Source organism: Amia ocellicauda, chromosome 5 (genome assembly GCF_036373705.1).
Source record: "Amia ocellicauda isolate fAmiCal2 chromosome 5, fAmiCal2.hap1, whole genome shotgun sequence".
Taxonomy (NCBI): Eukaryota; Metazoa; Chordata; class Actinopteri; order Amiiformes; family Amiidae; genus Amia; species Amia ocellicauda.
Genome location: NC_089854.1, coordinates 34,644,098 through 34,668,212, shown reverse-complemented (window position 1 = coordinate 34,668,212; position 24,115 = coordinate 34,644,098). Strand labels below are relative to the sequence as shown.

At 40.8% G+C, this 24,115-nt stretch overlaps 1 protein-coding gene across 3 annotated transcripts in view; it reads left to right on the top strand.

Moving 5' to 3' along the window:
• The window catches only part of itgb4 (integrin, beta 4), a 47,865-nt gene extending 23,961 nt beyond the window's left edge, over positions 1–23,904 (top strand). For 2 of the 3 annotated variants that reach the window (XM_066704900.1, XM_066704901.1), the window contains exons 14-42: positions 397–500; positions 893–988; positions 2,425–2,554; positions 4,089–4,211; positions 4,702–4,808; positions 4,978–5,011; positions 5,293–5,481; positions 5,850–5,953; positions 6,475–6,533; positions 6,944–6,967; positions 7,235–7,383; positions 7,892–8,071; positions 8,357–8,505; positions 8,973–9,180; positions 9,587–9,904; positions 10,422–10,579; positions 10,709–10,889; positions 11,730–11,867; positions 12,206–12,388; positions 13,082–13,210; positions 14,990–15,175; positions 16,394–16,558; positions 19,319–19,435; positions 19,896–20,045; positions 20,368–20,556; positions 20,753–20,908; positions 21,262–21,426; positions 21,620–21,733; positions 22,077–23,904. In XM_066704900.1, the coding sequence (XP_066560997.1) occupies positions 397–500; positions 893–988; positions 2,425–2,554; positions 4,089–4,211; positions 4,702–4,808; positions 4,978–5,011; positions 5,293–5,481; positions 5,850–5,953; positions 6,475–6,533; positions 6,944–6,967; positions 7,235–7,383; positions 7,892–8,071; positions 8,357–8,505; positions 8,973–9,180; positions 9,587–9,904; positions 10,422–10,579; positions 10,709–10,889; positions 11,730–11,867; positions 12,206–12,388; positions 13,082–13,210; positions 14,990–15,175; positions 16,394–16,558; positions 19,319–19,435; positions 19,896–20,045; positions 20,368–20,556; positions 20,753–20,908; positions 21,262–21,426; positions 21,620–21,733; positions 22,077–22,213 (4,142 nt within the window). In that variant the 3' untranslated portion in view covers positions 22,214–23,904. The remainder of the gene's footprint in view (positions 1–396; positions 501–892; positions 989–2,424; positions 2,555–4,088; positions 4,212–4,701; positions 4,809–4,977; positions 5,012–5,292; positions 5,482–5,849; positions 5,954–6,474; positions 6,534–6,943; positions 6,968–7,234; positions 7,384–7,891; positions 8,072–8,356; positions 8,506–8,972; positions 9,181–9,586; positions 9,905–10,421; positions 10,580–10,708; positions 10,890–11,729; positions 11,868–12,205; positions 12,389–13,081; positions 13,211–14,989; positions 15,176–16,393; positions 16,559–19,318; positions 19,436–19,895; positions 20,046–20,367; positions 20,557–20,752; positions 20,909–21,261; positions 21,427–21,619; positions 21,734–22,076) is intronic. The other variant, XM_066704902.1, reaches the window with a different exon arrangement.
• The last annotated feature ends 211 nt before the right edge of the window (positions 23,905–24,115 follow it).

Sequence of the window (24,115 nt, the reverse complement as noted above, 5' to 3'; positions counted from 1 at the left end):
CTTGTTTACCCTATTATCTCGTTATCACTGCATGTAAATGTGGATTAGACAATTATTAAAATTACAATGCTGGATAACAGGAAAGATAAAAGGATACATACAGTGAATCTTAAAATCAGATAGTTCCAATTCAAAGTTCCATTTGCAATAAAAAGTCAAATGTTTGTGTTTCCATTACATATATGATAGTGATATTCATGGGCTGTGATATATATGATTTTTGCCTATAATACCCCTATAATTTACTGGAAGACTGCTGTAACATCATGATGCATGTATTAATTTAGCAAAGGTTTATTATTCAGTACTTTCAGTTTGTTGTCAACCTTAAAACTCATCCCTTCTCTGCTCGGTGTTGTACACTGTGAGCTTCACTGTCCTGTCCTGTCTCTGCAGATCGTGGGAAGTGTTTCATGGGTCAGTGTGGCTGTCTGCCAGGCTGGGAAGGACCAGCCTGTGAGTGTCTCAAGAGCAATGCAACCTGTTTGGACAGCAAAGGAGTAAGAGTCCTCCTTCCCTATGGCTTATAATTGCATGCAAATGACCATTGAATAGCCCCAATAACTTTGCAAATCTCAGACAGTTTGTAGTTTTGCTGTAGTTCCTAAAAGAGGCCTCATCAAATAATTACTTATTTACACCGTTATTATTTAGAACGTTACCCTGGCCCATTAATAATTTCAAAGCAAAAACAATACATGATTATTACTTAATTATTATGATTATTATAATCATTATTGCTGTTGTTGTTATAATGATGATATATTAAAATGTAATATATATATATATATATAATGATTACTGCTTCTGTATTGCATTAACAAATTTTTATTTTTTAGTTATCTCATTTAGTTAAGCATTTAGTAATCTTGTAGCTTTCTCTGTTTACCAGGGGCTGTGCAACGGCAGGGGAACGTGTAAGTGTGGTCGCTGTACTTGTGATGACCCTGTAACATTTCAAGGTGCCAGATGCGAGGCAAATTTCCAGGTCAGTATCTTTTAATGACAAAATTGCTCAACCTAAAAATCACTTGGCCCAAAATTGTCACATAACTCAGCGGATAACCAGCAGCTGTCAGCCTAAAATTGCTGCTGTGTTGGGTTGGTTCAATGGTAGTATTTTCTACTTTATATTCATTGAACAAAATCACATACATGTTCTTCTTACCTTGGTATCTTAAATTATCTGTTTGCATGGTATATTAAAGTAAATACAATCTATTATAGTATCATAGTTGTACCTGTATATGTTAAAAGACAATACACATATTATAGGGAATGTACCATTTCCAGTTGCTCACAGATCTATATGTAAAAAGAAGAAAAAATGTGTGAGTTAATTTGAACCAACAAAAGCTGTTATATTAAATATATAATATGTTCTATTATAAGTTTGGTTTCTCCCCCATGCAAAGTTCATGTCTCACAGTCTGATCCATTTGAACAACATAGGGACTTGTTTAAAAACATTAGCTGACCCTCCCCAGTCCTCTAGTTCGGATCTTCAGTGGTTCAGTGGTTTGCTTATATTTTTCAAACTGATACTTAGCACAGTAATGTCATATGTAAACTATGTTTGAAATCAGTGGAAGGTGTAAGGAAAATAATGCAAATCTGTATGGTTACATATTATATCAAGAATACCACAATATATTTTTTGTATTACCAACCCCTATCATATGCACCACAGATCAAACTACGGGTGTCCCAAGGGGCTGTTGTAATTGGCTTGTCCTTTTTACTTTGTTTGAGTCTCTGTTACTCAGGGTGACATACAGTTTTCACAATTAAAATGTCAAAGCATTACAAAGTGCAGTGAATACAATCAGTATGAAATACAATAAGTACAATGTGCTAACAAGTGCAGACATAACAGAGTTATGTGCCCAGTATGTGCTAAAGGCTAAAGGCTAAAGGGTGGGGTAGGCATATGAGAAGATATAGTTAACTGATAAAGTGCTAAAAATACATAAGTAATCAGCTGTTACAGGTACAGATGTGTCTTGGGCAGACACTGGAGGATGGTCAGGGCTTGTGTGGTCCTGACTTCAGAGGGAAGGTCGTTCCACCACTTACGGGCAAGGGTGGAACAGGAGTGGGCTCGGGGGAAGGGGAGTAGAGAGGGGGTACAGTGACTCCAGAGAGGTCTGGAGTGAGGGTTAGAAGAGATGAGAATCTGTAGGTAGCTAGGTGCAGACTGATGGAGACAATGGTAGGCAAGAACCAAAGTCTTGAACCGGTTGCAAGCTGAGATCAGGAGCTAATGGAGTAGTGGAGTAGCATGTACAAATCGAGGCAGAGAGGACACCAAAAGAGCAGATGATTATTTGGATGAGCTGGAGTGGATGGATAGCAGATGCAGGAAGGTGAGAAACAAGGGAGTTACAGTGATCCATAATATTTGTCCTGCACGGTTTTCCACAGATGCAACTTGGCTTGTGTGAAAACATGCGCAGCTGTGTACAGTGTCAGGCCTGGAAAACAGGCGAGAATAAAGGAGAGAAGTGTAAGGAATGCCCATTCCAGATCACCATGGTGGACAAGCTCCAGAAAGGTAAGGCTCTTAAAATTGGGATTTAATTAAAATAATATTGATAACAAAGCTTTATGATACTATATATATACACTCACCTAAAGGATTATTAGGAACACCTGTTCAATTTCTCATTAATGCAATTATCTAACCAACCAATCACATGGCAGTTGCTTCAGTGCATTTAGGGGTGTGGTCCTGGTCAAGACAATCTCCTGAACTCCAAACTGAATGTCTGAATGGGAAAGAAAGGTGATTTAAGCAATTTTGAGCGTGGCATGGTTGTTGGTGCCAGACGGGCCGGTCTGAGTATTTCACAATCTGCTCAGTTACTGGGATTTTCACGCACAACCATTTCTAGGGTTTACAAAGAATGGTGTGAAAAGGGAAAAACATCCAGTATGCGGCAGTCCTGTGGGCGAAAATGCCTTGTTGATGCTAGAGGTCAGAGGAGAATGGGCCGACTGATTCAAGCTGATAGAAGAGCAACTTTGACTGAAATAACCATTTGTGAAGCCACAACACGTACAACCTTGAGGCGGTTGGGCTACAACAGCAGAAGACCCCACCGGGTACCACTCATCTCCACTACAAATAGGAAAAAGAGGCTACAATTTGCACAAGCTCACCAAAATTGGACAGTTGAAGACTGGAAAAATGTTGCCTGGTCTGATGAGTCTCGATTTCTGTTGAGACATTCAGATGGTAGAGTCAGAATTTGGCGTAAACAGAATGAGAACATGGATCCATCATGCCTTGTTACCACTGTGCAGGCTGGTGGTGGTGGTGTAATGGTGTGGGGGATGTTTTCTTGGCACACTTTAGGCCCCTTAGTGCCAATTGGGCATCGTTTAAATGCCACGGCCTACCTGAGCATTGTTTCTGACCATGTCCATCCCTTTATGACCACCATGTACCCATCCTCTGATGGCTACTTCCAGCAGGATAATGCACCATGTGACAAAGGTCGAATCATTTCAAATTGGTTTCTTGAACATGACAATGAGTTCACTGTACTAAACTGGCCCCCACAGTCTCCAGATCTCAACCCAATAGAGCATCTTTGGGATGTGGTGGAATAGGAGCTTCGTGCCCTGGATGTGCATCCCACAAATCTCCATCAACTGCAAGATGCTATCCTATCAATATGGGCCAACATTTCTAAAGAATGCTTTCAGCACCTTGTTGAATCAATGCCACGTAGAATTAAGGCAGTTCTGAAGGCGAAAGGGGGTCAAACACAGTATTAGTATGGTGTTCCTAATAATCCTTTAGGTGAGTGTATATATATATATATATATATATATATATATATATATATATATATATATATATATATATATATATATATATTGTGTGCTTTTTTTTACATAATCTTTGTCCCAATGTGCTGATTCTGCTGCACGTAAAAACTGTGATATTACAGTTGAATAGATGCATATAAAAAAAGATCAGTTAAAGGTTTCCATAATGTAGGGTGTTCCACTGTGGATGTACAGGGTCTGGACGTGGCAAAAGAGAGCAGTGCTGACTGTGCTTTGTGTTGCTCTTACAGAGGAAGAGGTGATTGAGAGCTGCAGTTTCCGGGATGAGGATGATGACTGCACATACCAGTACACTGTGAACTATTTCCCTGACTCCAAAAAGCTCAATGATGTCCAGGTGCTGAAGAAAAAAGGTAGCCAGACCTGCAACAATGTCACACAGCAATACGATTGTTATGGGCCGTACAGAGATATTGGAATTGGGTCGTACGCTACGCAAACTGAATATTCACTGTATTGTTCTGTTCAGCAGTGTGCCTGCCACAAAATATGAATTTGCCCCTCCATAGATTGTCAGTGATCCCTATACTGAGCAGACCTCATTGAAAATACTGTGTTTAGGTGTGCCTTGCTTAAGAACAGTTTCAGTTATTGAGAACAAAAACAATGCATTCTTTTAATAATCCATAAGTAGTGGCACTTATTTTCCCTGCTGTAGACTAACTGTTCACAGGTGGGCAGTATACCCACAGTGGACCAAATCCCTCGGGGCACTTTACACAAAGGAAAATGCAACCTTAAATAGAAGCGAATTTACAAACAGACACAAAAAGGTGTTCACTATTGTAATCTGTGAAAACGCTGAGCTCTCAAAACTCAGAGTGTGGCTGCTTCTGTGTGCAGACTGTCCTCCGGGAGGCTTCCTCTGGCTGATTCCTCTCATCATGTTCCTCATGCTACTGCTGGGCCTCCTACTGCTCTGCTGCTGGAAGTACTGCGCCTGCTGCAAGGTGAGGACACAGAGTAGACACCTATTTCTTTTGCAGTGTCGCTTTGATCATGATATATCAACCTAACATGTTTGAAACTAATAATGAATAATTGGTACTTTACCTATTGAATAACACTTGGTTAAATCCCATTATTCCTGATTCGTGATCTTGTTTTTTACATTCTCAGGCTTGTCTGGCTATGCTCCCGTGCTGTGGACGAGGTACGTTTATATTCACTCTTGAGTTCTGTAGTCCTCAAAATGTGTGAAATTGACCTGTTATTTATTCAAACCTTTAATATGTGAAAACACATACCATTAAAAAAAAAAAGGACTACATGGATAAATGATCAAATCGCAGTACTGTTATGCAGTTCAACAATAAGTACAGTAGTATGCAAAGTGGAAAATGTAATACAGATAAATGAAATAAAATGCATGGGTAAATGTACCATTATATTTCTAATCAGGAAAGCCATGTGTAACCACTGTTGTATTGGCAGGTCGCATGGTGGGCTTTAAAGAAGATCAGTACATATTGCGCCAGAGCCTGCTGACCTCGGACCACCTGAACACCCCCCTGGTGCGCACCGGGCCACCCAAGAGCACGGATGTAGTGCGGTGGAAAATCAATGACAATGTGCACCGCGTACCTAGTGCGCTCACACAGACGATCAACTCCAAAGAGACAAGTAAGTCTGAGTTTTCCGCATGTTCCCTGCATATACATCTCTTATTTGTAGTCCTACCAATCAAGACCCAACAGACACGTTGCTCAGTGGATTACGATGGTTCAGCAACACTGATCTGCCTGTTTCTAGAAGTCATTTATTTTCTCAAGAATTGTTATTAACAATAAAAACATGAATGAGGAAATGCCACAGATAATATAGGCCATGGAATATTAAACTAGTAAGACATTAACAGAACAGAAGAAATCACAGATGATTGAAATGCTAGATACATTATGTTTTCCCACTTTCTTTGTCTGTGTTTATGTATTATGGTTTAGGAGCATTCTTGTATTAACCCTGCATACACCCACTCCTCCTCTGTCCAGTCCAGTATCCCCTGTCGATGCGTCTGACCCGTCTCTTCACGGACAGCCTGTCCAGACCAGAGGCCAGAGACACTGACATGCTGCGCCGGGAGGTGGAGGAGAACGTTAGTATGATATTTGATCTGACTAACACTATATCTATAGGGCAGTGATAGAGACTGGCTGATCTTTTTCGCTGCAACACTATAATCCCCACAGATGTATTTCCTTTTTGTCTCATAACTGAGTGTGTTTTTGTTGCAGTAGTTTCTCAACATTTGTTTGGCTTCAATTTACAAGTATCAGTTTTGATCGTCAGTTTATACCCTATATATTTATTGGTATAAATCTATTACATAGAAGGCTTTTATACACTAGATTATTGGAAATCTACTATTATCTTCTCTACTGTTATAATAATTCAATCATGTAATAGAAAGACATTCACAGACATCCAATCTTCAGCATTGTGACTTCATTCATGAGAGGACAATGGGAATTAGATAAGAATAAGACAAGGCTGAATTGAAAGAGAAGAGATATATGCATTTTTTGTGACATAATTTTAAGATAGCCAGCTATATTTGTCTGGAAATCGGATAAGGAAGTGTGCACTCTGCTTACCCGATCGTGTGTTTATTCACAGCTCAATGAAGTCTACAAGCAAATTCCTGGAGCCCAGAGGCTCCAAAAAACCATATTCAGGTATAATGAGAATCACACAGCATTACATATTGTCGGTGTAATCACAGCACATGATCCTATGCATTTCAGTGCTTAATTACGACCTCCTGTTTAGTTAAGAGCCTTCTTGGTTCAAATCTGAAGCAATGGATGTAAGTGTAACGCTAAGCCCAGCTCTTGCTTGACCTTGTTTCTTTTACCAGATTTATGTATATGAAACAACATAAAACAGTAATTTTATTTACATTTGCAAATATTTGTTTAAAGCTAATGGGAGCACATGTGAAGAGTTCATTCATTTTACAGGATGTGTTCATCATTGTTTTTATCAGTTTAAAATGAATGAGCTACAGATTGAAATCCATTTTGATGATAATGTAATGTTACCAAAGGCAGGCTTGTTGCTGACCTATCTCTTTGATTTGTTTCAGGCTTCAACCAAATGCTGGTAAAAGGTATGTTTTTTCTTAAAATTTGTATTCTTACATAACATAAGGTCAATTGACAATGACCATCAATAGTCATACATTTAAGTTACAGCAATTTATATGTTTTTACATTGATTACTTAATGATAGCAGTAAACCACCATGTATGTAATGTTATTATATAGTTTCTTCTGGCTACTGAGAAAAGATTTCCATGATCACAATAGTGTCAAATTCACTGGCAATTTTGCAAGGCTCGCAGTTCAGGAGGTGTTTACTGTGATTTGTCTCCCAGGCAGGACCACACCATTGTGGACACAGTGCTCTCCGCCCCGCGCTCGGCCCAGCCTGAGATCGTCAAGCTCACAGAGAGGCAGGTCCAGTCGGGCAGCTTCAGTGGCTTGAAGGTTTTGCCTAATTACTACACTGTGGCTTCAGACAGAGGTGAGAGTGTCCTTCTAAACACCACACTGTGTTAAATGACTTTTGCACGGGACAATATTTTGTGGTGGTTTGGAATCCTGATAGTGATAAAGATGCCAAATAAGTATAAGCTGTAAATACTAACACAATAGCAATATAGAACTCTACAGGACATGCATATGGTCCATCATTATCTTTATTGAATCTGCTTAATGGCTTGAGTCTTCAGTTGTATATTTTATATCCCAAAATGAATAACCTTAGTTAAGTTCTAAACTGAAAAGCTTTATGTTCTAAAGGAATTAATTTGGGAACACTTTAGCATTGTGTGTTTGCTTTTCAGATGTTTGTTGCCAGTTAAAGATTGTTTTTATTCAGTAAATTGGGATGGGACCTTTTTGATCATGGGAACTTCTGCCTTCATGTTTGTGGTTCATCCGCCCAATATGTTTCTCCCTATGCGCGCGAAAGCTAAAAGGTTGCTGACATTTTGGTGTATGTGTGTTTGTGTGTGTGTGTGTGTCCTCAGACGCGACGGGATTGGTGGAGCTGCAGGAAGGGGTGGAGTCAGTGGACGTGCGCGTGCCACTTTTCATCAAGGACGAAGACGATGACAAGAAGCAACTGAGGGTTGAGGCACTGGACGTGCCGCTGGGCATCGCAGAGATCGGCCGCAGATATGTCAACATCACTATCATCAAGGAGCACGGTACTGGGCCCGTCTGCACTCACCTCCCACAGAGGACGTATTTTCTAGCATTCATTGTTTGTTTTTAATTTGTCTTACTGTTTTCTTTTGTCTGTCTTCTCTGTCATAAAACCTGAAAGGAGAGGGAATTTGTGATTTTGGAGAATGGTTCTTGGTGTTGTTAATGTATTCATGTCAGACATGGTATTATATTGTTAAACCGCAGATATTATCTTGAAAGTGAAGTAACAACTGCAATCTGGCTTTCCTCTCAGTGAGTTTAACCAAGCTGTTTGTGTTCTCCAGCCAAGAGCATCCTGACCTTCTTGCAGCCGTCATACACCTACAGCCGGCAGGATAAAGTGGCCAACATCCCAGTAAGCCGTGAAATCATTGAGGACGGGCGCACCCAGGTCACGTACCGCACTCGTGACCTCACCGCCAAGGACCAGAAGGTGCGTGGGCTGACAGACGGACAGTGCCATTTTCATTTATTTTGCGGAAAAGAATGTGATAGCAACATCCTACACTGTCATTCAACAAACAAGTTGATTGTCTCACATTCAAGGAAAGATTATCAACTTGAAAATGCACCAGAAGGGCTCAAATGTGTGTTGTACTTAATTGAATGCAATACAGTGAATACACCATATAGAACCAATCAATTACCAACATCTATTATGATTCCTCTGGAAGTCTTCAATCACTGGCTATAGTTTTATATTGATAAGATTAATCAAACAATCCATTTTTATTTTGTAAATCAGGGTATGATTCTGTACATGGTTTATTCATATTTCTGGATAGATTTCACCTCGTCATCTCACTATTCACTGTCTTGCACAGTGAAATGTCAAAGATCTGAAATACCTCAGTCTTACTTTGAGTCAGATGTTGAAGTAATTATTGCTGTGTTTCTTAGGACTACATGTCCACCGAAGGGGAGCTGACCTATCTGCCCGGGGAGACCCAGAAGAATGTGCCGGTGAAGCTGCTGGACCTGATGGAAACGGACTCACTTCTGGGCGAAAAGCAGATCAAACAGTTTGTCATGGACCTCAGTAATCCCCGGCAGGGTGCCAAGCTGGGCCAGTATCCCCGCACCACTGTTACCATCACAGATGAGCCTGGTAGGTCCTACCACACACCCCTTTATAGTTTCAGACACTTCAGGACAGTACCCTGCAACCATTACAGAATAGCTTTACCTCCTCAGAGTAAAGTCTTACAGCACCAACATAGATTATGCAGTAATTCAGATGTAGTGAGGTAGCACAACACTTTCAGTAAGGTCCTATTTTTAAAGTTAGAGAACAACTAAACCTGTGTTACAAGAAAGTTTCAGGATAAGATTGACTAATTTGGGTTTACTTCTTGGTGGTGAAACATAGCAATGATTAAAACCAAATACCAGATTAATTAATCATATTTTAATATATTACTACATAATTACTATGTAATGTAGTTAATATATGTTTTAGGTTAATTTAACAAGGTTTCCTTAGTTGTGGCTAATGGTGTATTTCTCCTTTTCAGAACCCAGTGTGATGATGTTTAAGAAGAGCACCCAGACCTTCACCACCGTCGATCCGGTCTTCACCATCCCTGTGGTTCGAACCCGCCACCAGGAGGGCCCTGCCACTGTGTATTGGAAGACCCGTAAAGCCTCACGTTTTGAGCTGTCCAGCCCACTGACGTTTGGCCCAGGAGAGACAGAGAAAAACATTGTGATTGATCCACATATGCACCCCGGACCCATCAAACCCGAGACCTTTCAACTGGAGCTCTGTGAACCCACCTCCAACTCTGTCATTGGAGAGAGAAAGACCACAATTGTGTCCATCGTTCCGCCCAGTAAGGCCAAACTGCTGATGGTGTTTTATTGCTTCATTATCTGAAATTCACAGAGACCCACCTGGTTTGTTTTCATTTATGTGAATGAGAGACAAAGTATTTTCACCTTTAGATTTAAGTAAACAATTAAAATAATGATTGTCTGAACAAGGTCATTGTAAATTCAGTTCATTTTTGCATTATATCGTAAAGTAGTATGCATGTTTTGTTTCTGCTGTCAACCACTGAGAATGAATCCTAAAATTTGAGTAGTGCCGGCTGTAACACAGGTTCCTCTGGCAGCTTTTGACACTCCTCAACAATGGCCTGGAGATTTCAATGCCAAGCGAGGTGATCCTTGGCTTTCTCAGGATCTGCTGGATTAGAACAGCAAGAACTGTGTCTTTTCAAGAGACATTAAGCTTCTGAATCGATGCAACAAGATGCATGTATGCTTATCCAATTCTAGTGCAGGCCATGCATTGGTTATCTGCTTAGTATTTGTGTACCTGATCATACCTTGTTTTGTTTTTTCCAGCTGATGGGAGGGGCCTGGAATCACAGATGATTACTCAGACTGCTCAGTCTCCAGGAGGGCGTCTGGCTGCTCCTAGCAAAGTCACTGCAAAGGCCACCGGTGCCAAGAATATCCACTTGAACTGGACTCCACCTCCTGGCAAGCCCAGTGGACACAAGGTGAGGCACTCTCACTTTGAGTAATGAACGATTATGATTTATTTTCAACTTACCTGAAATTTTACTGGACTGATTAGCCCAGTACAAATTTCACTTCAGTGCTGAAACTGTTGTCATTATGTTGGGTAGGTGAAGTACTGGATCCAGGGCGACCCGGAGGCCGATGCCCAGGTTATTGACTGTAAGAGCCCACAGGCAGATCTGGTGAACTTGTACCCCTACTGTGACTATGAGATGCGCGTGTGTAGCTACAACGCCATGGGAGAGGGACGCTACTCAGATGTGGTGCACTGCCAGACACTGGAGGATGGTGAGCTGAATTATAATAGCGCTCTGAACCAAAACAGCTTAATAATGCCACAATACCATACTGACATGTCAGGACATTGTTGCAGACTGATGAGCTTGTCTTGCATGTACTAATGTAATGTATTGACATCAGCTACAAACTAGTATTGACACACGACCAATGATAGCAATGAATTAGTAAAGGACCCTATCCAATTTTACAGCGGGGTATGTGTCTAAATTACTGTAATGAAAGTTAAGTAAAATCTGTTTAGCATTTTCAGATGTCATTTTGACATTTCCATTATTATTTTAAGAAGCCTATTCTTGATAAGACAAAGGAGGCATAGAACATCAAAAACATGAACAAAGTTAACATTCAAAATGAGGCTTAGTTGTATTTCCAATCATTATATTTTAAGTCAATAATACATTTCTTATCATTTATAAGGGATCAATCTGCTTAAATCCATTAAAAATAGTTTTTACAAAACAATTTTATAATTGTAACAATTTTATTAATACATTTTATGCTATTATGTTATGATTTTTCTGACTGAAAATCTGCCTGTAGTCCCTCAGGGAATATTAAAAAATAATAATGTTTCAGTTTAATTACCTGAAACATAGGTGTAATACATCTTTGTTAGTTAGGTTAGTAGTACAGTCCAGTAGCTACCAGTTCAAATAAGTATTATATTTTGGTTAATTTTTGACAGTTGATTATGGGTTATATTAAATAAAAGTTATATCGTATTTGTTTCCTTATATGGAGTGATGAATAAAAATTATGTTAATATATTTAGTTCTCTGAATTGTCTTCACCTGGGATGTTTGGCATTGTGTCTCTCTCCTCACTCAGTGCCCAGCGAGCCGGGCCGCCTGGCCTTTAATGTCATCAGCCCAACGGTGACCCAACTCAGCTGGGCTGAGCCCGCAGAGACCAATGGTGACATCACTGCCTATGAAGTCACCTACACACCCATCACAGAGGACAACAGTAAGACAAATTTTTATGACTATCAGATGACTATTATAAGTTTGATTTTTCAGATTACATTTTCTGGGCTCTTATACAGTGGAGTACAGTGGATACAGTGTATCCCTCTGAGCTTGATAGAGAATTGTTTCATGGCATTGTGGGTTTGTTGCTCTCCTAGTGAATTTGCATGGTCAAGCGCCCAGAGGACTGAGACAACAGTTTGAATCCAAGTGAGGGTCTGACTGAAAATAAATAAGTAAAATAATGGGCTTCAATTATTACCACCTAAAACATTGAGAAACGTGTGTGCAGTAACATCTGAGCATTACTGAGAGGCCCCATGTATTGTCTTGCAGAGCCCATGGGCCCCACTAAGAAGGTGAAGATTGACAACCCCAAGAAGCGCATGATGCTAATTGAGAACCTGCAGGAATCTCAAACCTACTGCTACAATGTCAGGGCCCGCAACGGAGCAGGCTGGGGCCCCGCGAGAGATGCCACCATCAACCTGGCCACACAGCCCACCAGACCCCTGTCCAGTGAGTACATAACAGCACATTTAATGTGCTCAATAAAATTTGTACCTTTTACGGCCAGTAGCTTTTGACCAATGTTACTTACCTATCAGTTGTTTTGGTAGCAATTGGACTACGGATTTGTTAAGCACTACTTTTCTGTCAGTCAGCAGCTTCCAAAATTGTTAAAGCTGCTGAGTTACTACAACTGCATGTGTTAATTTAAAATATGCAAATGAAAAGATCTGAAGTTCTAAAAAGCAACATGCATGAGATTGAATACAAAATTAGTGATATCACACTTAATATAAACTGCCCATACCCCACTTAACAATGATCACCAAGAAACATAATTGTCACGAGATGTGACAGGCATAAATGTTTAAGATAATAAACCATAGTTTATTGTCCAATGACACTTTTCCTCTGTTAAAGAATAAACATATCACACTCACACAGTATTACCTATGATGAGTAGAAATACAGGAAGAACACACCAATGCAGTTAATCAAGAAGTCCACATACTACTATGTACTACATGTGCCCTGTTGTACATCCAGTACAGAAATATCTGATCATTCACTTTATTTGTAGTGTGCTTCATATGAACTAAACATGATTCTGTCTGAAAGGAAGGTGCATTTTGTGGTGCAGAACATTGTAATAAAGCACAGAAGGTTTTAGCTGATCACACTGTTGCTCATCCTCTCTCTCAGTCCCCATCATCCCTGACATCCCCATTGTGGACGCTGAGGCGGGGGAGGGGTACGACAGCTTCCTGATGTACAGCAGTGATGTGATACGTTCCCCAGGGGGCAGCAAGCACCCCAGCATATCTGATGATGGTGAGTACTCCTGACCTCCCCACTGCCTGTTACTATTACCTCAGCTTTTGTGAGAAGGTGATCCTATCTCTGACGGTGGAAGGCCTTGCCAAAACGTTCGTCCCTGCTCTGTGATTTTCAGCACTTAAGAAACTGATGCCAGATTTTGCAGCTTATAACTGTCAAACTGCAGAGTATGTTGTTTCCATACAATGCATCGTGAACCATGCATTTGTGATTTAGTCTTGTCATAGATCTTGTCATAGATCTCCTCATAGATCTTGTCAGCTTGTCTTTGTCTGTCTAGCTATCCGTCAGTGTGTGGGCTATTAAGTATGTGTCAGTCTGATTTGATTTTTTTTTTTCATTATCATTCTTTGGCAAAGGTTCTTAGGTACAGAGAGCCTTTACTTCACTAAACTTGGCATCACCCTACATAGATTATAATTAATCATGATCACGTGATTGAACTTGAGACCTACAGGACTGGTACCAATGCACAAAAAACTGGAGTAGGTGCCGCAGTAACAAGGAGAATGACATTGGTAGGCTGACCCAAGAATCGTCAATGTTCATCAGCAAAGGCCAAACGAAGGGGCCGGGTCTCCCAATGGGACAGAATCGGCACAGAAAACAACAACTCAAATGTCAGAAACTGTCGACCCAGCCCACATTCATCTCCTCGTTTAGCTTCCAAACAGTTGGTGGCTACAGCTTCTGTCAGGAAGTTTCTGTTTTCTCCAGCTCTGTACAGCTTTGTATCTATAAAGTAGCCACCTGACTGCATATCTAAATCTTTCTGTTGTTCTGTCTTATTCCTGCTTAACATGGTTCTGAGTTATAAAGGCACTGACATTTAAGATGTGCAGGGGGTACTGGGTCCTTCAAAACTCCCATTGTGCATTTGCAAAAGCTCTTGGTCCATACTTCCCAGACTGCTGCCCTTTTCCAGCAAACAGAAGCAAGGCTTGGCGAAAGAAATCTCTGCTTATTTTGGGCATAATGTGGGCACCACTGCATACCCAACCAGTCCCCCTTCCCAGCTTGGCAGGATACTCTTATCTTCTCTGTGGATGAAGGGAGGTGCTTTGGCATCCTCTCCTGCTGCCTCTGCGCCCCTTCTGCTTTTGAGCTCCAGCGACCCAACCCACTGCTTGCATTGTCCTGAAAGGCACGCGGTGGAAGTTTGTCAAGCTGGTTGGTGATGAATTGGACCTGCGCAAGGTGTCCTGGAGGCTGCCAGCTGACATCATCCCCCCTCGGTACAGCACTGACACAGAGGGCAGTGCTGGCGACGAGCCCTCCCGCCCCTTCCACGCCAGGACCCCGCTCCCGCTGCAAGGTGAAGACCTCTTGGTAGACGCATGCCTGCCCTCGCCACCCTGCCCCCCGATCCCCTGCTTCCCAAGCCTCGCAGAAGTCCAGTGCCCCCTGTCAGCCTGCCTATTTATATAAAAAAAAAAAATGCTCTTTCCCCTCATGGGTCTTCTCTCTCTACTGGGGCATGGTGCAGCAGCGACTCTGCTGGCATCAACTGATGCCCAGTTGATGATCTATCTTCGTATGTGTCAAGTTTAAGTCTTCTGCCCTGATGTGTGCCTGTGAAACAGAGCCCAGAGACGAACCGGGATCCTTGTTGGCCAACGACTGCAGATCACCACACCTGCCATCTAAAACTGGGAGGCTTAATGCAGGCATAGTAGTGCTCTGCGAAGGGATGCCATCTGTACTGTTGCATAACCCTACCCGGCCACTCCTTCTTCTATGCAGACAAGGCCCATGTTCTTGTTTTTCTTGCAGATCAATTTGTGAATGGGAAGTGGGATCAGAGCTTCCTCTATAGTGGAGGAGGAGGTTCCTTGACACGCAACACCAGTTCCTCCAACTACACTCACATCTCCTCCCAGAGCTCCGCAAGCCCCCACTACCATGGAGCAGGTGGCACCATGACCACAGAGACCCACACTACCTACCTGCCTGGGCAAGGTAGGAACATCCATCTTCCTGGACTTATCAATGCCTGTATTTAGGATCAAGTGTTTTTTCACCTTGAAAACCAAAAAGAAGTCACTATTTTAACTACTCTGTCACAATTCATGATGTGTATTGTTCAAATCATATTTTTTTGAGTACTTGAGTTTGATCTTCAGGCAATTCAAGATGTGCAATTTATACAATAAATACGCAAAGACCAGTTCACTTCAACTTTAAATTAAATTAAAAATGCAAATGTTGAAAGATAATTAACTAATATATATAGATTGTGAAAACAAAATGTTATAATGACCTTTTCAAATCCTTAATTAAAAAAAAATAGTTATTTTTCATTTACATATTAAAATGTTCACAGAAATTGTTTGCCTAAATTAAACCACCACCTGAGAAGGATTTACATCTTCTTCCATCCATATGCACATATGTTAATGATTTGTGAATTAACATTTTTTTTTTCCCCAATGTAAAGATAAATTATTGCTTCAGTCCTATCCTTAGTTCTTCAACATCTCTGGAATCTCAATCATCAATGCTGTCATCAACTTCTCCCAGCAGTTCTAATCTGCAGAATGTTTTGTTGGTACAGCATAGCAGCAGTGTCAGTCTGTGCTGCGCTAAACTACATACTACATGCACATATTACTGCATTTGACCCTGTAGTAGCACTCGCCCTCTGTATTTAAATGACAATCACTGCAGTATGGTATTCTCTGTTCATCAGCGCAAAACTGCTGCTTTAGTATGATCCTCAGCTACTGCCTGACCAAAGAGTCTTCTGGGTCTCCTTCTATCATACTAATTAATTATGTTTTAAGTACTTTATTCACTGAGTTTTAGTAATGAAACCCTTTTTTGCCAGGCCTTAAGTAAGTAATGATATAAAGGGAGCTATAAAATTGGCAGCTTTCTGGAGTGGAGGATCAGTGTAGTATGTGCTTCTTTTCAATGTCATTCTGTCACATATTGCTTTGTGGTTTGACTCAACCTGTATACTGGAATGCAGTAAGAGTTTCCATTATCTGCATCTTGTATACTGTGACATTGTGGTAGTGTGTGTTAGCATCTGTTGATTGTAAATTGTACTGTTAATCATTAGTGTGCAGCTTCAGTCCTGTAGACAGCATTCAGTAACGTACACGCAACACTGCAGTAGTGAGCTTGGCTTCACCACTCTCTCTCCTATCTCATTGTCTTGCCCACACTTCTTAGGGGGCTCTCTCTCACGCAGACAAGATGGGATGGCCCATGGAGGCTTGCGCACAGAGGAGGTGGTGCTCAGGAAACGCTCTGAGACGAGGGGTTACTATGACAACGATGGCGTGCGAGACTCTATTGTCATGGTGGACGAGCCCAGCGGGTTCTCAGAGAGTTTAGGTACCGGTCCATTCATGATCCAAAAAAGGGATTGCATGCAAGCTTGCTTTTCTTTCGTGAGTCTTCCAGAAGCTGGGCAAGGGTGGGGGAAATTGAAAAAGCCTTCACAACCTGAGTAATAGTCTTCCATCCAAACAAAACACAATTCACAGAAGTGACATAGATTTGAAGAGATACATCTATTTTGTTGTGTGGACATATGACTTTTTATTGAGAAACAACTGAGAACCATGTTACTTTAAAGAGTCAAGACACTTTCACTCTCAAAATTTGATACACAAATTTAGCCCAACTAGAATCAGTAATCAGTATTCAAGCCAAAAACAATATAAGTTTATTTTTTTGTTGGTGGCCATTCATCTCTGGTGAAAGTTGGTTGAGGAAATTCATATTGCAGCTTGACACTGAGATTGAAAGTGTGTGACAGTTTACTTAAATACTCCTACATTATTTATATTGTTCTCCCAGGTTTACACATGTGGGTGTGTATGCTGGAATTGTGTGCTGAAATTTCTCACCATGATGGAGAAACCTCTTAATTAGAAAGGTGGTTTTGACATCTTATACAGCAGTAAAGAGTTTATTTAAATATGCCACTGCTTTCTAAATAACTAAATTCAAATAATACAATATTTCTAAAGTTTAATATATATATATATATATATATATATATATATATATATATATATATATATATATATATATACACTCACCTAAAGGATTATTAGGAACACCTGTTCAGTTTCTCATTAATGCAATTATCTAACCAACCAATCACATGGCAGTTGCTTCAATGCATTTAGGGGTGTGGTCCTGGTCAAGACAATCTCCTGAACTCCAAACTGAATGTCTGAATTGGAAAGAAAGGTGATTTAAGCAATTTTGAGCGTGGCATGGTTGTTGGTGCCAGACGGGCCGGTCTGAGTATTTCACAATCTGCTCAGTTACTGGGATTTTCACGCACAACCATTTCTAGAGTTTACAAAGAATGGTGTGAAAAGGGAAAAACATCCAGTATGCGGCAGTCCTGTGGGCGAAAATGCCTTGTTGATGCTAGAGGTCAGAGGAGAATGGGCCGACTGATTCAAGCTGATAGAAGAGCAACTTTGACTGAAATAACCACTCGTTACAACCGAGGTATGCAGCAAAGCATTTGTGAAGCCACAACACGTACAACCTTGAGGCGGATGGGCTACAACAGCAGAAGACCCCACCGGGTACCACTCATCTCCACTACAAATAGGAAAAAGAGGCTACAATTTGCACAAGCTCACCAAAATTGGACAGTTGAAGACTGGAAAAATGTTGCCTGGTCTGATGAGTCTCGATTTCTGTTGAGACATTCAGATGGTAGAGTCAGAATTTGGCGTAAACAGAATGAGAACATGGATCCATCATGCCTTGTTACCACTGTGCAGGCTGGTGGTGGTGGTGTAATGGTGTGGGGGATGTTTTCTTGGCACACTTTAGGCCCCTTAGTGCCAATTGGGCATCGTTTAAATGCCACAGCCTACCTGAGCATTGTTTCTGACCATGTCCATCCCTTTATGACCACCATGTACCCATCCTCTGATGGCTACTTCCAGCAGGATAATGCACCATGTGACAAAGGTCGAATCATTTCAAATTGGTTTCTTGAACATGACAATGAGTTCACTGTACTAAACTGGCCCCCACAGTCACCAGATCTCAACCCAATAGAGCATCTTTGGGATGTGGTGGAACGGGAGCTTCATGCCCTGGATGTGCATCCCACAAATCTCCATCAACTGCAAGATGCTATCCTATCAATATGGGCCAACATTTCTAAAGAATGCTTTCAGCACCTTGTTGAATCAATGCCACGTAGAATTAAGGCAGTTCTGAAGGCGAAAGGGGGTCAAACACAGTATTAGTATGGTGTTCCTAATAATCCTTTAGGTGAGTGTATATATATATATATATATATGCAGTATACTTTATTGAAGAAAAACACACATGGCTTTAACAAATAACATTGTAACTTTCTCTAAAATAATGTATATGCTGACATTGGATCTCGAGGTGTCTTATGACATTAGATCATTGAATACTTGGGCTTGGTGACTTAATGAAACCTGAGATCACGAGCAGTGCAGTACATGTACATTCTTCAAATGAACACGTTTGAATTGTGACAAATTAAATAGGTGAGAGGTGAGGGCAAATAAACATATATATATATATATATATATATATATATATATATATATATATAAGTAACAAAATAATATAGACATGAACCAGAAAAAGCAGACTTTCTTAAAAAGTGCTTTGAGAAAAAGCCTCCCCATCACGATATTGAATATTGTAAATATTCAAATGTGATGGTAGTGCTTCTTGATTGTTTGATTCAGCTGTAATGCTTTTCAGCAAAATGAGGCTTTTCAGCATGCATCAACTGCTGTGATTTTACCTTTTACCTGAGATCAAGCTGAGGACTGCCACAAATGTGGAAAGTGAAAAGAGAGGCGGTTTGATTATAAAGGTTCCGGTTGTTTCTAGACTTTTATTGTGCAGCCACTGATTCAGATTCTCTACCATGCAGATACAGTTGTAAAAGCTCAGCCCTGTCCTCTAACAAGCATGCTTCTTCTTTTCTAAGTGCATGAGCACCCCTGGCCGGTGGTGTCTGCTGAGCACGGCTTGGGGGTGTGCTGGCGTTTCCTGAGGTTGCCTGCTGGATATGCTCTGTCTGAGGGATGGCACTTTAATCCCTGACCCTTTGCTCTGTGCACACAGGAATCTCTGGGTTCAATACAAAAATGACGACGTACAACGTTTCTCATAGCATGAGGGGCCGCACCCAGTCTGAAGATGTCAACGATGCCCTACAGAATCTGGACATGGTGCTTCTAGGTGACTGGACAGTATATAAACCTCCCCAGCCCAATCTTACGCTCATACAGTGCCCTTCTTTTGACGGTTGCATGGCGGTGCTTTTGCAAATAATAATGCATGCTTACATTTGAATAATTTAACATTTCCCTTGGTGTAATTGTGTGCCAGTGTGATTTACATGGGATCCAATATATCACTGTAAAATACAGGTTGGGTAATTTTGTAACAGGTTAATTTTTTATCTGTTAAGCATGCGTCGATTGGTGTAGTTAAGTATTGTATAGATGACCTGGAATCCACATCCAAATCAGATCTTCAGCTCTTTGTATATTTACACAACGTTTCTCCATAAAACTGTTGTACCAGGTGTTGTTTTTTTTTTTTTTTTAAATGTAATGTATATAATTTGAAATACAGCTGTGAGAACCTGTGTGGGTCAGCATGTGTGTGATGCTTTCCTCTCTCTGTCTGTGCCCAGACTCCAGGCTGCCCCCTGGTGTTCCTGACACGCCCACGCGCTTGGTGTTCTCAGCGCTGGGACCAACAGCTCTGAAAGTGAGCTGGCAGGAGCCGCACTGCGAGAAGGAGGTCCAGGGCTACTGTGTGCTGTACCAGCTGCTTAACGGAGGTCAGTGATGAGTTCCCACACACTCCCTGCATATGAGTGGGTCTAAAAGAGCTGAGTCTAACAAGAGAAAACATCAGAGACTGTTAAATATACTTGGTATTATTGGTGTTGAAAGTAAAAGATCAGGCATTGCACCCTAGGATTTATTTATTGAAAATCATTTAGTTAAATGTTTCCTACCGTTTCATGGCAGCTATTTTATTTTAATTTTGAGCCTCATTTGTTGCCTAAAAATACGAAACAACAAATGAAGCAATCTGCACTAGAGGAGACTGGGCAATGCCTGTAGCCCTGTCTCACTGTGTCTGCGTCTGTGTTGCAGGGGACTTGAAGCGGATTGAAATACCAAACCCAGCAGAGAACTCCGTGGTGGTGAAGGATCTGCTGCCCAACCACTCGTACATCTTCAAAGTGAAGGCCCACAGTGAGGAGGGCTGGGGCCCTGAGCGAGAGGGAGTCATCACCATCGAGTCTGCTGTTGACCCCAAGAGCCCCCTCAGCCCAGTGCCAGGTAACGACCTCCTACACATCCCAGTCAGCAGAGCCTGCCCTGTCAATGAAAAACAAGTCCCTTTCCATTGTTACTAATACCAGTAATCAGTGCCTATTCTACTCAACTCATGTCAAGTAACTACAGCTCACATTATCCAGGGCTGGAGCTTAGTTTTTCAGTCTCTCCATAACAAGGATTTGTCTGTAACCCCCAGGATCTCCCTTCACCCTGAGCACCCCCAGTGCACCAGGGCCCCTGGTCTTCACGGCCCTCAGCCCCGAGGCTCTGCAGCTCAGCTGGGAGAAGCCCCGCAAACCCAATGGCAGCATCCTGGGCTACATGGTCACCTGTGAGCAGCTGCACGGAGGGGGTGAGTGGGATCAAGGAGAGCTTATGAATCCAAATTTCACACAGGCCGCATATCCACAGTGTTGATTGAACCATTTCTTAAAACGGGCTGCATAAAGACAAAAAATATGAAATGTGAAATGGAAGTAATACAAGGGCTGCAGGTTGTGTATCCCTGTACTAGGATGTTGGATTATTGTATTTTGTATTGATTGTATTGCTACACTTTGTAGTGCTTTGAAATGTTTATTGTGTAAACTGTAAGGAGACTTTGATAAGAACTGCTAAGAAATCTACTAAGAAATGAATAATAATAAACATTTCTTTTCCCCTCTGATCTGTTTGGCTATTGCAACTGATGTTTCTGCATATCAGGAGATGTGCGGACGTTCCAGGTGAACGGTGACAGTGCCGAGACCAACCTGACTGTGCCCAACCTCAGTGAGAACGTGCCCTACAAGTTCAAAGTTCAGGCCCGGACCACACAGGGTTTTGGACCAGAGAGAGAGGGCATCATCACAATAGAGTCCCAGGATGGAGGTACATTCTGCCCCTATAAGATTATAACTTGCTACCCACCTAGGCATCATATCCAACAGCTGCTAGATTCTGACACAATATGCAGCAGATTGGAATGGATTGGATGCTGTGCCTGTTGGGAAATAATGAATATCACAACCTGTAGTTTTTGTAGTGTATATCCCCTGACATGCCTCTCTTGTCACTTTACTAGGCAACTTATCCCAGTTCAGTAACCAGCAGATGATGAGGAGAGATATATTCAACCTCCCTGGTGAAATCTCCACACGGACCACCCACACAACAGTCAACGATCCATATTTCTCAGGTACACGTCTTCACTGCTCAGACATTTCGATTCAAGTCTGTTAAAAAGAAGGAAATGCATCACTGCACGGTCTTCATAAATAAAATACTGTGATCCATAACAGTAACAGGTCCTGTATATTGAACATATTGGGTTTGTTTCTGCTCTAGATCGTGTTTTTATGTTATTCAAGCTGCTCATTTTTATATGGTGGGGATATGTCCTTCATTTTTTTATTGTTACCCTCAATGATACGTTGTGTACAAATGAACAAGCATCCCGCTGAAATAAGTAGTACGGATATTTCTGTGCAGTTGTTATTTGTGCGGACTGTTCTGTATACGTGTTGCCGTTTGTCTTCCAGACGGGAGGATGATGACCACGCAGCATATGGAGACCAGTGGCACAGTGACCAGACAGATCACCAAAGAGGTAGTGAGCAGAACAATGGTCGCTGGATCCAGTGTGACCAAGAAGGTGGAAAAGTTCTATGAAGCCTGAAGCAAATTTTAAGAAACCATTGACTATTTACTTGTTACTACCCTGGGTTAAATAGGCTCTCCTACGTGTGATCCATTCAAAGAGACTTGTTATGGCCAACCCAATCTGTTATCGCAACTGCCTTTTTTTCTCTTGACTTAGAAAGCTCTTGGTTTGAAGAGTGGCCAATAAGTATACCAGGTATACCAAAGTATATTTCACTTTAATGCCCCCAGGGTTTCCTAGTGTGAGGATGAGGTTATTTTAAGTGAATCCTCTTCTAATGGCAGGCCCAGGTCTGAATGAAACTTGAGGGAAAACTGTGCTGAACGGTTGCTTTTGAATGTTCTGTGCTTTTCAAGGTCAGGTTTAACTTGTATCATACATGTGTGAAAAATCCTATACTTTTTAACTTTTTATAAAAAGCTGAATTGCATATTATTACAATGCAGCAGTTCAGACCAGCACATGAGGTTTTTTTTCCTATAGCTGCCATTAAATAAAATACTATTCTCATCTGATTAAAACACTATGGGTGGGAAATAAACATCAATTGAGAGTGTAATATAACAGCAATTTCAGCAGTTAAATGTTGCACCTGAGATTCACTGTGGTTGTCTTAGAGGAATGTAGATTTATAGTTATGTATTCTCATGCTCATATTCAAGTAAGGTTTCCTGATTAATAAAATATTGGAAACATAATTCAACATCAACACTATATTATAGTTAGAAAAGAACTTATCCAAAACTTGGAACTAGCATAAAATAATATTTTATTTTACACACTGATAAAAACTATTTTAAACACAATGGCAAAATTGTATTTTTTTAAATGTTTTATATCCAGAATTCAAAGCCCTTTTCTAAAACCTGAAATGAAAATGATCCCATGAATTAAACTTTCTGCTTTGACAATATTTTATTTTATTTGTATGTATATTAAAATGCATCTATACTGATGTACAGCTAAATGCTAAGGCCACAATACTGTTTTGTAATATAATTCTGCTTTGGCCAATTGTTTTTGTTGTTTGTCAGCTTGGGTAACTAAATAGTATGCCTATTAGAGTAGGAATTAACTTATTTGTCATCAGCTTTTTGTACTAACATTTATACACTGTCACATTCCAATGCAGTAGTTTGTAGTATTGTTTTTGACAATTATTGTCAGTATACAAAGTGTGTACTTGTGCAGCTGTGCCTTATGTAACACATTCATCCTGTGTGGTAATGAAATGCCATAGCTTTGGCAAACATATTTCGGACATTAGACTGTATTATTTTATGCTGTTGTATCTGCTTTTTGGTACCTTGACAATCTGGTGGTGATGAAAGTCAAAAACTGGGCAATGATGTCATTGATGGTTTGCAGTATTTAAATCTCATATTGTAGTAAGAATTCAGCAAAAAGGCCACATCATCATAAAATACATTTGTGCAAATTAGGATATTTAAAAATGTGGTGAGCGTAATGATTGAATTAGGTTCTTCATATTCAGTTTTCAATTCAATTGAAAATAAATGTCTTGCTTTTTTCAGGTGGCTACTTTTACAGGTACCAAAAATGGATGAAACAGCCTTGTTTTTTGCATTAATAATATGTATTACATTCTATACACTTATATCCTCTTGTTCCATAAACACTGGCTATGGTTTTCATTAAGCATGTCAAATGTTTTGCACTTAATAAAAGTTACTATACAAATGCTATCTTTATCGTATCCATCCAGTTATTCCACCTGCAGCAGTGCTGGCAATCATTTTAAAGGCAACCCTCTATTCACTGATTCTCATTCCCTTATACACAGATTTCAGGTGCCTGTTCAGTGCTTGTAGTAGCTTTTTTATTTGTATATTCCATCTTCAGACCTGGTTCAGAACATGCCCACGGTAAACCCGTTACATACCAGCATCGTCACTG